Here is a 14,111-nt window from a genome sequence, read left to right as displayed (position 1 = left end):
GCACACTATTTGTGTCAGCAAGTATTCACAACTTCATCACACTATCTTCCTCTCAAATTTGTGTTCACTTTTGACAGCATTTGACTATACATGTTTTTCATTAGCTGGATGTCTGACATTGTGTGGTTCAAGTCACAATTGTGCTCACAGGAACTACAACTAGGCTTAAAAGCTGAAGGCTGTATTATGACTCTATTACATATTCACAGATAGCTTTTACAACAGTGTATTTTCTGTACATTATCAGTCTAATGGATTCCTAATGGCCTGAAGCCAAGATATGGCAACATTTAAAACAAAACACATGTGATTTCAAACATTCTAGATATAAAGCACTTCATCCACAGAATATCACCTATGCTTTATTCACGATGAAAAAGTTGAAGTTTATGACTTTCTGTTTCAAGGCTGATGAATAAAATAAATGGATCATCTTGACAGACAACCATTGCCAAAATTCCAGCAGGAATAGCCTGTTTGAATCACGTTAACTTGATTGGGAAAAGAGGCACCACCAAAAAGAAAGCATATTAAAGGATGAAGCAACTCCCACAGGGTGCGAAAAGGCAGACTGCAAAGTCAGGAAACAACTGAAAGCCACTATGCAAGCATCTGAAAACAGCCTACACTCGATGTGCTTGGGTCATGGCAAGAAATACACTGGATGGAACCATAAGAACAACCTAGAAGGACAAGGTGACGGTGGGGGGTGTTGGGTGTCTGGGAGAAAATCACCCCAGCTTTCCTCAGAAGACAGTTGAGTGATCATCACCAATGCTGTAGCTTAACTTTTTTAATCAGGTAGTGACATTTCTTACTGAAGCCACCACAGATAGGATACTATGACAGGGGATCTTAAATGTCCTTCCAGGCAGGCTTCTCAATACAGTTATTTTAAAAATTACTCTGAAACTGTAACTTCACATGTGTGTAAAACTTAAACATTTCTTAAAAGTTGCAGAATGGCAAAGTTCTCTGTAAAACTGTAATTCAACATCTCCACGCAGGTGCATTATAAAAGGATAGTGTAGCAGCCGTACCACTGACTCTTCACCAAGAGTTCTTAGCAGCTGCTATGTTGTCCTGGCATATTTACCTGCTTTTGACACCAAAATTAGGTAGATTAAAACAAGACTAAAACATGCCACTGGAGGACTGCCTATCCAAACTCATACATATTTGTACATCATTCATGTCCAATTAAAGCCATTATGGAGATTGCATAATGGATACTGATTTAAATGTATGCTAACAGCTCCCTGTTCAAAATCTTAGAATGAAAATTCTTGTTAGCTGTGTAAAAAAATCTATGTGACTCAATCAATTTTTCTCCTAAGCATTTCAAAACCTTCAATTAACTCTAAAAAACAGTTTTTTATAGAACGTCTTATTGTTTAAAAAAATCTAAATGTGCACTGTGGCAAAAGAAAAATAAATAAAAATTCATTTCTACTTTACTGTAAAAAACACTCTAAGCAGGAGGAATAAAGAACATGGATAAGCTTAGAGGGCAGAACACAAAAGCAGGAAAAGGGAACCAGCAATAGCCACATCACTGATCTCATTCATGGGTCATACTAAACATGACAGATACCCCTTAGTCTATAAAGAGTGACTCTTTTCCACATCCTCAGAGGACCCGAAAGAAATTTTCTTCCTTCCACCTCACCCCAAATTTGTTTAAAACTATTGTTAGTTTACAATAAAAGACACATATGTATTTCTGGATTTAGTTTTGGACCTAATGTTTCATTCTAATTTCTGTCCGTAATGAAAATGAAACATTTTCTTTTCTTCCTTTTTATAAAATTACAGAAAATAAATTAAGAGAACGGAAAAAACCCAAACCAAAACAGAACACAGAATTAAATTTGCCATTATGAGTCGTAACAGAGCTATTTGAGTCATAACAAATATCAAAGGATATCTGACTGCATACAAACTATTCACAACTGCTTAGAATCTTTTTTCTATTAACCTAATTTCCAGTAGTTAATTTGCCATACCTCCAACATACCATGTAGCCCTAATTCTGACACTTTTGGCTTTCTACAAGTCTTTATCTGGCTACTGGCATGTGTGGCATAGGTATTACAACACAGCAAAAATATTTGCTACACATAGACATTAACACGACAAACTCCTTTGTAAGAAAGAGCCTGAAAATCAAAGAAAGCATTTCCCCTCCATTATAATATTTCATCCTTTAGAATAAATCTGAGAGGGGAAAAAAAGAAAAAAAAAAGGACAAAAAAGCAAACCGTCTAATTATAGCAGAGTTTTTTCCTCTTACACTAAGTGTGAGATCACAAGTAAAATGAATGAATGTTAACGAGTAAAATGAATTTGCAGACTTTAATCAAGAGGAAAAATAACGTTGCATGTCAAAATACAGGATATGAGAGTTACAGGCTCAGTTCTCTGCTCTGCTGCAAATATTACTGTGGGGATCTGTTACAGAGTGCCTGATCAAGAGGACTCCGTGGATGAAGTGCTCTATAGACAGATAGGAACACCCTCACGTTTGCAGGCCCTTGTTTTCATGGGGGACTTCAACCACTCTGGTATCTGCTGGAGGGACAGTACAGCCCAGCACAAGCAATCCAGGAGGTTTCTTGATTGTGTAGAAGACAACTTCCTTCTGCAAGTAATAGAGGAGCCAACAAAGAGAGGTGCCATGCTTGACCTCATGATCACCAACAGGGAAGGGCTCGTTGGAAATGTGACGCTCCAGGCCAGCCTTGGATGTAGTGATCATGAGACGGTCGAATTCTAGATCCTCAGGACAGTGAGAAGAGCATGCAGCAAGCTCACTGCCCTGGACTTCAAGAGACCAGACTTTGGCTTCTTCAGGAGCCTGCCTAGTAAGGTTCCATGAGATACAGCCCGAGAGGGCAGGGGGTGGCCAAGACTCTTGGTTGATATTCAAGGATCACCTGCTACAAGCTCAGGAGTGTTGCACCCCAACTAGAAGGAAGTGCAGCAGGAGGGCCAGGAGACCTCCTTGGATGGATAAGGAGCTGCTGAGGAAAATTCAAATGAAAAAAGAGGCTTATAAAAGGTGGACGCAAGGACAGGCGGCCTGGGAAGAATACAGGGATGTTGTTCGGGAAGCTAGGGACCAGGTTAGGAAAGCTAAGGCCCAGTTAGAATTGAACTTGCCTAGGGATGCGATGCGAAAGGTAACAGGAAGGGACTCTATAGGTACAAATAAAAGACAGACTAGGGACAATGTGGGCCCTCTTCAGAAGCTATCAGAAGAACTGGATACCCTGGATTTGGAGAAGACTGAGGTCCTTAATGACTTCTTTGACTCAGTCTTCACTGGCAAAGACCGCACCACCCAAGTCTTGGAAGGCAGACACAGGGACTGTGAGAATGAAGACTTTGGGCCCTCTGTAGGGGAGGATCTGGTTCAAGACCATCTTAAAAACCTGAACGTGCACAAGTCCATGGGTCCTGATGAAATCTATCTGCGGGTCCTGAAGGAGCTGGTAAATGAAGCTGCTAAGCCACTGGCCATCATATTTGAAAAATCATGGCAGTCAGGTGAAGTTCCCAACTGGAAAAAGGGAAATATAACCCCCATTTTCAAGAAGGGGAAAATGGATGACCCAGGGAATTACGGACCAGTCAGTCTCACGTCTGTGCCTGGCAAAATCTTGGAGCAGATTCTCCTGGAAGGCATGCTAAGGCACATGAAAAACAACAAGATGCTTGGTGACAGCCAGCATGGCTTCACTAAGGAGAAACCCTGCCTGAACAATTTGGTGGTCTTCTATGATGGGGCTACGGAACTGATGGACAGGGGTAGAGCAGTTGATGCCATCTACCTGGATTTCTGTAAAGCGTTCGACACTGTCCCACACGACATTCTTGTCGCTAAATTGGAGAGACATTGATTTGACAGGTGGACCACTTGGTGGATAAAGAACTGGCTGGATGATCGCATGCAAAGAGTTGTGGTCAATGGCTCAATGTCCGGCTGGAGACCAGTAACAAGTGGTGTCCCTCAGGGATCAGTGTTGGGACCGGTCTTGTTCAACATCTTTGTTGGTGACATGGACAGTGGCATTGAGTGTGCCCTCAGCAAGTTTGCCAATGACACCAAGCTGTGTGGTTCAGTTGATACGCTGGAGGGAAGGAATGCCATCCAGAGGGACCTTGACACACTTGTAAGGTGGGCTGATGCCAGCCTTATGGAGTTTAACCGTGCCAAGTGCAAGGTTCTACACCTGGGTCGGAGCAATCCCAGGCACAGCTACAGGCTGGGCAGAGAAGAGATTCAGAGCAGCCCTGCAGAGAAGGACTTGGGGGCTGTTGATCGATGAGAAAATGAACATGAGCCATCTTCAGTGTGCACTCGCAGCACAGAATCCAACCGTATCCTGGGCTGCATCAAAAGGAGTGTGACCAGCAGGTCGAAGGAGGTGATCCTGCCCCTCTACTCTGCTCTCGTGAGATCTCACTTGGAGTATTGTGTGCAGTTCTGGTGTCCTCAGCATAAAAAGGACATGGAACTGTTGGAACAAGTCCAGAGGAGGGCCACGAGAATGATCAGGGGACTGGAGCACCTCCTGTATGAAAGCAGTCTGAGAAAGTTGGGGCTGTTCAGCCTGGAGAAGAGAAGGCTGCGTGGAGACCTCATAGCAGCCTTCCAGTATCTGAAGGGGGGCTATAAGGATGTTGGGGGGTGGGGGCTTTTCATTATGGACTGTAGTGATAGGACAGGGGGTAATGGGTTAAAACGTAAACAGGGGAAGTTTAGATTGGATATAAGGAAGAAGTTATTTACTGTGAGGGTGGTGAGGCACTGGAATGGGCTGCCCAGGGAAGTTGTGAATGCTCCATCCCTGTCAGTATTCAAGGCCAGGTTGAACAGAGCCTTAGGTTTAGTGTGAGGTGTCCCTGCCCATGGCAGGGGGGTTGGAACTTGATGATCTTAAGGTCCTTTCCCACCCTGACTATTCTATGATTCTATTAGATGATTCTATGATCTTGCTTGGTCTTGGCTTCCCTAACTATTAATGTGACAGTATTCACCCAAGAAGGAAGAAGTTTCATAATGCCTTAAAAAAAAAGTCTCTTACTATCCAAATTATGAGCAAGTAATAAGCAAGCAAAGGGTCTCACTGTACTTTAACTTTCCACATTCCATTCTCACAGAGGTTTTAGCTGTATTTTCAAACTTCACATTTATTGAAAATTGTATTTTAAAGGTACTGTTGCATAATTTCTTAAAAGAGCAGGGCTGCATGAGTGTACATCCAGTTGCCGGAATGAAATATAAGTTTTAATATTAATGTATTTTTACCATCACACATGATTTCCACTGCAGTAGGATACAGAAGAACAATTTTTAAGAGCAACAGTATTGTGGCAGCCTTTAGAAATCCCAGTACCTTACTACACTTGGTGTTACACAAACACTGAAGATGTTCTGCTTGGAAACGTAATCTCTTTCAAGTGTTAATGAAGACAATGTTTATAAGCATATAAAAGATAAATGTGAAACAGACACAAGTTTAAACATCAGAGCAAAGATATTTAATAACAACACACTGGATGCCAAGGATTAGTGTTTGTAACTTTCCTTCTTGCAACGTATAATTGCTGCTCATACGGCTGCAGCTGTCAACACAGTTGCCCTTGACAATACTTAAAACAAGGTAATATCAATAGATGAAAAATTATGATCAAAGATGCACTGACAATTAGAATGAAACAGCTGTAATTGACTGGAGGAACTAGTGACAATGTCAGTAACAGCTGTTGTCCATACTGGTGTACATTTTGTAACACTGTATGTTAAAAACAAATACAGTCCCCAAAAAAGGCCTACAGCATATGGTCATACCCCTATCCATTAACATCAGAGTGTTTCCACACTGGCTTTTCTTCTTCAGTATGTTTCTACCTCCCAGATTCAGATTCCCCTACTCTCTATAACAGGACTGTCTCTTCCACTTCCACATCTGCACTCAACTCATACAAAGTAACCAAGAGCCTTTCATACCAACAAAGAGTTTTCTCCAGATCTCACTCATCTGGGTAAGGGGAAGGACTGGAGAGGAGGAAGGTGTTAAACAACTACTTTTTGCAGATATGACACTTCTGAAAAATCATTATTCTTGGCTTTGAGATACATCTCTTTGCCTGCAATAATTGGATGCTACAAGAAAAACAGTAATCATGAAAATCACTCAGTTGCCTACGGGAAAGTGTGTTCTCTTTAAAGAAGAAAGCAGAAATTAAACTAGGACAACTCAGGTTTAGCAAACTCAATTTAACAAACCAGCACTTCATCAATCCACCCTTATGGTCCATCCAGTGATTGCTACTCAGTCTACATTTTCAGCATCCCCCATGACACACTCTGGAGACAGAGGGTTACTCAAAGTGAAATCAGATTTTAACATAATCGTGCATCATTCAGTCTCACTTTGGACTTTCTTCCCAATTGGCCTGAAGAGGACAGAACAGTTTCCACAAAAATACCCCACAACATTGTAAAGTAAGAACTAAGGGACTCATTGTGACCTCCAGAACATTAAACCAGATAGGAATTCAGTTCCAGCTTTGGCATTAAAAACTAATGGGACAAGGTTACTGTTGGTGAGATGGTGGTGATAAAAAAAAAAATCCCTGACTCCTGAATCTCAAATTATTTTGATTGCCACTCAAAACCAGACAAAACCTGTATGTTCCAAACATTAGTTTAACTTCTGTCGTTTTTAAGTTAGCAAAGTAGTTGTCATAATGTAAGCCCTGCAAGAAAATTTCTTCAGGAAAGAAATGCAAAAGGAAAGGTAAAAATCTTATCCTTTCACAACTTTGATTGATTTATGAGCTTTGCACATTTGACACACACCACTCACTCTCAAGAAGTTTGTGAAAGTCAAATTCCAAACACGACCAAGTAAGTGAAGCAAACAAGAAATGGTCTCTTCTGTTGCTGAACACTAAAATGCATCAGTTTATTACCTGAACCCACTTTTCTTGTTTTGTTCTGTAATTTCAAGAAACAGCAGGTAGCTTACGGCTGTATGTTACCAGATTCTTTAACTGGAAAAATTTTAATACTGAATTAGAGCAGGGGGCTATAATTAATCATGCACTGAATTAAACAGAGTTAATTGAAAATAGGTTTTGGTAGTCTAGCAAAGATACACACACAGGTGCATTTGGATTAAACAGCCCAGCCAATCTAATGGTCAGACTCATTCCACGTTACCCTCTAGTGGAGAATGGCAGGCATATGTTGCCTGGAGTGGGACTGTCATTGGCAACTATATTTTAGACCTCATAGAACATTTTTCATAAGCATCATGTCCCTTCTAAACTGCACAGCTTCCAGCATCTTGGTTCTTGCTATATTAATTGAATCACTTATTCAATTGCCTTATTCTCGTCCACTGAATTTCACAGTGAGAAATTGGAAATAAGGAGAAAGAAATCTACCATCACTATTTTCCCCTCCAGAAACATCAGATCATGTACATATAAAAAACCTCCCTGTTTTCCTTTTTGTGCCATATTTTGACTTTAGCACTGTTAAACTGTCTGATCCTTTTCCCAAATCAAGCTCAATGAAAAAAGTGCATGCATATGATAGTAATGCTGTGTAATTACATCAATGGAGAAATAGAGACATGCTTAAGCTTCCAAAACAGTTTATGTCACCCTGAATACATCCTGCTAATCTAGTATCATAGAACATATTTTTAGTATTAACTTTTCTGAGGAAAAGACTAAAAAAACTTGAAGTTAATTAACTGCCGCCACACTTTATGCCAATGTTATAAAAATATAATATTACAAAGCATTCCACTTCGAATCATACAGACTGGAGCAATGAGGTACAAGGATTCTGGATAGCCTTTATTAAGAAAATAGGTCTGACTGCCCTAATACTGCTGTTTTATTCTGTACAGTGGCATTATTTTTTCTAAGAGAACTCTATTACAGTTGGCTTATCATGGCAGAAATGTTGTGACATGTCTGACAGACAGGAGTTTTGCAATGAGAAGGTCATAGGCTTAGTTTGGATCTTCCCTTGTCTGATTAGACAGAGTATTTTACCACACTTGGCTCTAGTCACTGACTGATTTTCATTCCCAAATACCTGTCATCACCGTCACTGATGCATTCAGGAAGAGCAAGACTACAGCCAAACAGCATGATGTGTTGATAGCAGCTGAGACGACCAAGATAACTGAAGAACTTCAGGAACTTTTCCATTTCAATACTTTTGACAATGGAAAGAACTGAACTTACAGTGGTGTAGTTATATGGCAGCATTTGGCACTGACTGTTGGTGATATTTATGCAGGCACCTGTGAAATCAAAACAATATATTTAGAACAAAAGTATTACCAATTAAAAGGTGGTTCAAAGCACATATTGAATTGACTAGTCATTACATACATACTGTATAACCAATGCATACATACCGTATAACCAATAACTATACATTACGTACATACTGTATAACCAATGCCTGTACCTCACAGATAACATTACATTCCATAATTATGATATAATACTGTCCAAAGATAAGTATCTAAGAAAAAAAAAATCTGGAGAAGTTTGGTAGATATTTTCACAATCCTCTGACTATCTACAAAAATGCACTAGAAATAACACAAAACTAATTTCTTTGACGCAAATTGGACAAACACACCATAAGAATAGCATGGATGCAGCCAACTTTGTCTGAAACTAAGAATGGAAGTCATACAAAAAAATTAAGGCTAATCAGCTGCTCCGATTTCAGTGCTCTCATAGTTTCTCTTTTTGCTACCATTCTACTTTACAGCTGGCTTTCCTGCCAAAATCATCAGCTTGCTTACCTGTTTTTCCACCAAGGTGATGGTTTTACCTCCACAGTCTTTCTTGTCTATCCTTCCAACATAAACTTATCTGATTTTACAGGTTGAACACCAACATCTGTCCTAAACTGTTGTCCCACTCTTGACCTCCCAGAGAAGCCTTTCTCTGCTAGTGCCCATGAGCAGTAGGTCTCTAAGCTCTGTGTGATCAGCAGGTTAACTTACTGCACGAAGTTCTTGAGTGAGTTTCACAAGCCATAAATCAAATTCAGGGTTGTCATCAAGAATAAACTATTAAAATCTAATATTTATGACAGCTCCCTACTTTATGAAGGCTTTTCCAGGCTCTCTAGTCAGGCTCCAGCAGACTTTTTTTTGAGCATATCCACAATCTACAATAAGCAGGGACGTCAGCTCATTTACAAGACCAGACTTTGCCACTAATCATACTGTAAAACTCATGCTAAATGACCATCCCAACTCTAGCCTTCTGAAGGCTGAATACTCTTAAGCATATTCAAGCTTTAACATTCCTATTACTATCTGAGCAAACCAGACACAGGTAGCACCAAACAGGGTAGATTTTTTCCATCATCAGACATTTGGGACTGGCTTCTTCCAAGAATTGTGTGGGTCATTTACAAGGGTTCAGCAGGTCTGCCTTTTCCTCACCTTTCAGTCTAGCCAGAGTCATCACTGCCTAAATACACTAGTGGCAAATGCTGATATCTATGGACTAATACAACCTCACATAAGGGTAGGGAAAGTAAAGCATAATTAAGAAAAATTTCATTAGAGCTTTTCCAAGATGCAAGATCCTTGAAGGGATAGACAATAAAAAGTGGTTTTCAAATTTTGTCTAGACATGGTAAAAAATAATCCCTATTTTTTTCAGTGCCTGATGAGTACATTCGAAGTTCCTCCCTGTCTTCTCCTTTTCCCAAAATCTCAACAGAATCTGGGGAATTTAATCTTGCACTACTAAAATAATAGCAAATCGCTTCTCTCATTCTAATCAAGCTCAGACTATGCCCACAAGTCTCCTTGTTAAGATTCCCCTGTTTGCCACCACTGCCAACAAGAAACCTTAACAGTAGCACCTATTTTCTGCTACAATCTCTTCTCACTCCTACACCACAGTGATAACGGATCTTCTCATCCAGGAATCACATTCTTCCATACAATTCAGGGACAAATTCTTCATTTAGAATTAAAAGTAAATGCCAGCAGATCAGCATAAGAGTGGTGAGGAATTAAGAGAGCTTTCAAACCCACAGGGTGCAGTTTTCAGAAGTGATTATGAGCTAGTACCTCATGCCTACGATTTTCAATGCAAATTCTGCTGTGAAGAGAAATACCACCAGGATGATCACCAGATCTACCTGTTAGGCTGTAAGACTGGTGATACTAGAATAGATTTTCAGGGGAAAGAAATAAAAAAAAAAAAAGATGGAAGGAAGGGAAGAAAGGAAATTCACTTCAGAATCACAAAGCTTTCTTTTAAAAGATGCCATCTCTTTAGCATTGACTTTCTCACAGCATCTTGACGTGCTATTAAAAAGTGAAGTCTCCCTCCATTTTTTTGCATTACATTTTGTACTTGAACAAATTTGTTGCCATTTATTTGTACTGCAAAGATTTTATCTTTTTTTTTTTTTTTAACAGCACCTTTATTGCTGGGGAAAGTTTAACAAGAAAATACAAAAGTCCTGATTTAGATTAAAAATGTTGAGGCTTTTAAAGCAGAAATTCTTTAAACTGCTAATCTCTCCATAGTTATCTCTTGCCTACATTATTTTGCTGATGCAGGGGCTACATATTCGTAAACCATTGTGATGAGGGAATATGATGCCCAAACAAAATTCTGGGTCTCCCACATGCAAAAAAATCCCCAAACAAACTCCACACTAAAATTATTTAAATAAATCAAATTATCCGAAATTGGTGGATGGAGAGGAAAGGGGGACACACAGGGCTTACACAAGCAGAATTTCAACGAAATGATTCACAAAATCGTCTCATATCTCCTGAGGCACAATTGCAAAATAGTCCCTGCCATAGCACATGTGTGGGCTCCTTTAGACCTTTCAAAATCCACACAATCCTGACAAAGAAGGGCTACAGTTCTCCAGAACTAACTGATCTTTTAGGAGTACCACACCTCTCTGAAGATGCCGACGGACCTCTAACCCAGCAGCAGGCAGATATATCCTTCCTGCTTTGCCCAGGACCTCTTAAGTTCCATACAGCCACAAAAGTCGGTCATGCTTTGAGTGACACATTATTTCAGAGCAAAGTTGTTTTACCTAAACCAAGATAAGGAGAAAACTCAAAGGTTCCCTATTCCAATCATTTGCACAAAATTAAGTCCCTCCATTAATTCTTGCATAAGCCAAATAGCGAGGGACAGACAGAACATACCTTTCAGACAAGCAAGTCTCTCAGTGCCAAATGGATCTTTATATAGGCAAAGAGGGATACAGACACAGCACTCAGCACAAGGCAAGTAGGAGAAAAATAAGGAAAAGGAACTGCTTATTTAATGAGCAGTAGTTAATAAAAAAAAAAAAAAGAGAGAGAGAGATTAGGTAAAAATATATTTCAGTATGAATAAGGGTATTTTTTACCCCAAAATAAACAGAAAAACTGAGTAATTACACCCAAAACCTGCCACAGATATAATAAAAGAATGCAGTAAACCTCAAAATGCATAACTGTTCTACCAGATTACTAAATTCTGCTCTATATGTACAGGTTGAATGCATTTTAGGAACTATGTGGCCCTTCAGTGCCAGAATACTAATCTGACTGATGGTATAACGTACTAGTACTAAACATTTTTCAAGCCAAGCAGGAAACAGCCCTGTGAAGATGGTAAATGCCAAGTACACATAGAAAAGCCTCAACTTACTTTTCTCTAGTAACAGTTCATTAAATATAAACTAATCTTGGCAATACCTGGAGGGTGGGAGCAGCAAATGGGAATAATGTGAAAAAAGCTGTTACTCAGAACAGCATGACTCCTAATTATATGGGTTTTTTTCTGACATTCATGTAAATTGAGAGATTTGTGTTTCTCACACTCTACCAACATCTTTAATCCTAAAATGTCTTAAAAATTTCTAAGAATCCCATTAAAAAGAGCAAAACCAAACCAGACTCACCCATTCTAACTTAGAAAGTTGTCTAACTGCTGCCTAAAACAGCAATTTGCAGACTTCTTAATGTGGAAATAACCTTCAGCAAATGAATTTTGTCCCACTCCCAAGTTGCCATGTTCTCCTGACCTTAAAAGAATCTTGTGATTCTGCTTGGTTTCACAATCTCGTATGTGAGTCATATGAAGGTACAGAGCGCCTTTTTTATTTCCTCTGTCCTGTTGCCATTGAATATCTGGATTATCATGGACTTCAGCTCCAGATCAAAGAAGCATGGCATTCCACTTAGTATCTAGTCTTTTCAGCAAAAGGTCTTTCTAAAACTCATTATTGTCTTCAAAAATGTTAATACCTCTTTTCATTTGCTATGACATGTTGGTACATTTTTTATTTTAATTAAAGCAGAAGATGGACAGATTTCCTTGGCCTCCCTCTAGCTACTAAGTTCTCATGTACAGTCCACCTGGGACTAAACATTTGAAATTGCATGTCAGATGTTTTCTCCATAACTTTGGGAAAGTGCCCCTCTAAGCGATTTTCTTCTGACACACTTCCAATAAACGCCAGGAACTAGGCTCTATCCTTCAGAATCCACCCAGCAGGCAACTCTGCGAACTCTTTCCTCAGTTCAAGTATGAGGAGTTAAAATCAGCTATTTCACAGCAGAAGTGTAGTCTGCAATTTTTTCACATTGATGGTAGCTTCAAAACATGATTTCCACAACTCCGTGTCCTGACGTGAGAGACAGCTTGGCTGCTGAGCGTGTACGCTGTGTGACTGTTCCCTTCTAAACACATTCTCAGCCCCTTCCACTCATTATTTCCACACTTTACTTCTAGAAAAGTCACCCTAACAGGGACTTAACACTGAGGCTGGGGAAAGTGTGAAGAGGAGGAAACGGCAGAGAGGAACTTACATACTGACCACTAATTCCCCTATTCCCCATCCTCCTGGCTACTCACAGCAGGGAAGAGGTAGAGAAGTGGGGAATGAAGGAGTGAAGTTGAGCTTGAGAAGGCTAGGGTGAGGGGAAGATATTTTACTTCTTGCATTTGTTTTGTTACCATCCAACTCTACTTTTAATTGGCAATATATACAATCAATTTTCCCCAAGTCAAATCTGTCTTGTACCTGATGGCAACTGGTAAATGATCTCCCCATCCTTCACTCAACCGAAGAGATTTCTGATCTTGTTTTCTTCCCCCCCCCTGTCCTGTTGACATTAGGAAGTAGCTGGGTGGGTAGCTGGCAGCCTGCTAAGGGCAACACACCATAGTCTAATAAAAAATATTCTTTTGTTGCAAACTCAAGTAAAATGAAAGAATAACTGAAAGCACTGAAACAATTCTACAAAGGAAATTTAGCTTTGTCTCATGTTTTGTTGCTCTGTCTTTTTAAATCATTCCTTTATCTAGCCCAGGTTCCACTTAGCCATGTCATATTTGGATAATTTTTATGTGCTTCTCACTGCATAAAGGTGCCTGTGCCAGTGAAGATAAAACCCATGCCAACCAAGCAGAACTTAAATAGAGACAAGACTCAAGAGTCACGTGGAAAAAATTCAGTGGAGTTGTGAGAGGTAGCCCAAGAGAAGAGGAAACTGTAGATCATCTTTCTGCATGGAAGGCTACATAGAAGCAAAGAAGAGGCTGGGACACATAAAAGATGCAGTAACAAAATCAGGTCCTTTGGATAGTTCCTCCTACAGGATAAAATCGTGATGAGTGCCTGTGTCAGGCTACACTGAAGAGTATAAACTGGAGGAAGATGTAACACAGACAGAAAATTAAAATCAAGCTGAGGAAGAAAAAAAGCTTTAAGAAACCTTGAAATTTTCAATTCAAGTCTGATCAACATTTCTGGATCATTTGTATTATTTCCTTCAGTATAAAATTCTCTGTTTTTCTAAATAGTACTCTGTTGGCCACTCTGCAGCTGTTTGTTTCAAGACAGATTTTGAATCATAGCTTGGAATTAATAAAGAAACTTCACAGACAGTTTGGCCATAGTGCTCAAAATACACTAGTCAAACTAACTCAGTTTTCTTCATACTCCCAGGTTGGATCCACTTCACTTGGCTTTGGTTTTAAATCAGCCAGTTAAAGATTCTTTTTTATATTTT

General features: G+C 39.6%; 1 protein-coding gene across 2 annotated transcripts in view; it reads right to left on the bottom strand.

Annotated features, from left to right (window-relative positions):
• CORIN (corin, serine peptidase) overlaps nucleotides 1-14,111 on the bottom strand; it is a 138,645-nt gene that overhangs the window by 80,735 nt on the left and 43,799 nt on the right. For both annotated transcript variants that reach the window (XM_061352867.1, XM_061352856.1), the window contains exon 4: nucleotides 8,126-8,336. In XM_061352867.1, coding sequence (XP_061208851.1) covers nucleotides 8,126-8,336 — 211 coding nt within the window. The remainder of the gene's footprint in view (nucleotides 1-8,125; nucleotides 8,337-14,111) is intronic.

Source organism: Neopsephotus bourkii, unplaced genomic scaffold, assembly GCF_033783945.1.
Source record: "Neopsephotus bourkii isolate Nb327-2 ecotype Australia unplaced genomic scaffold, CSIRO-AGI_Nbou_v1 NB_54, whole genome shotgun sequence".
Lineage (NCBI taxonomy): Eukaryota > Metazoa > Chordata > Aves > Psittaciformes > Psittacidae > Neopsephotus > Neopsephotus bourkii.
This window is presented reverse-complemented; position numbering and strand designations above follow the sequence as displayed.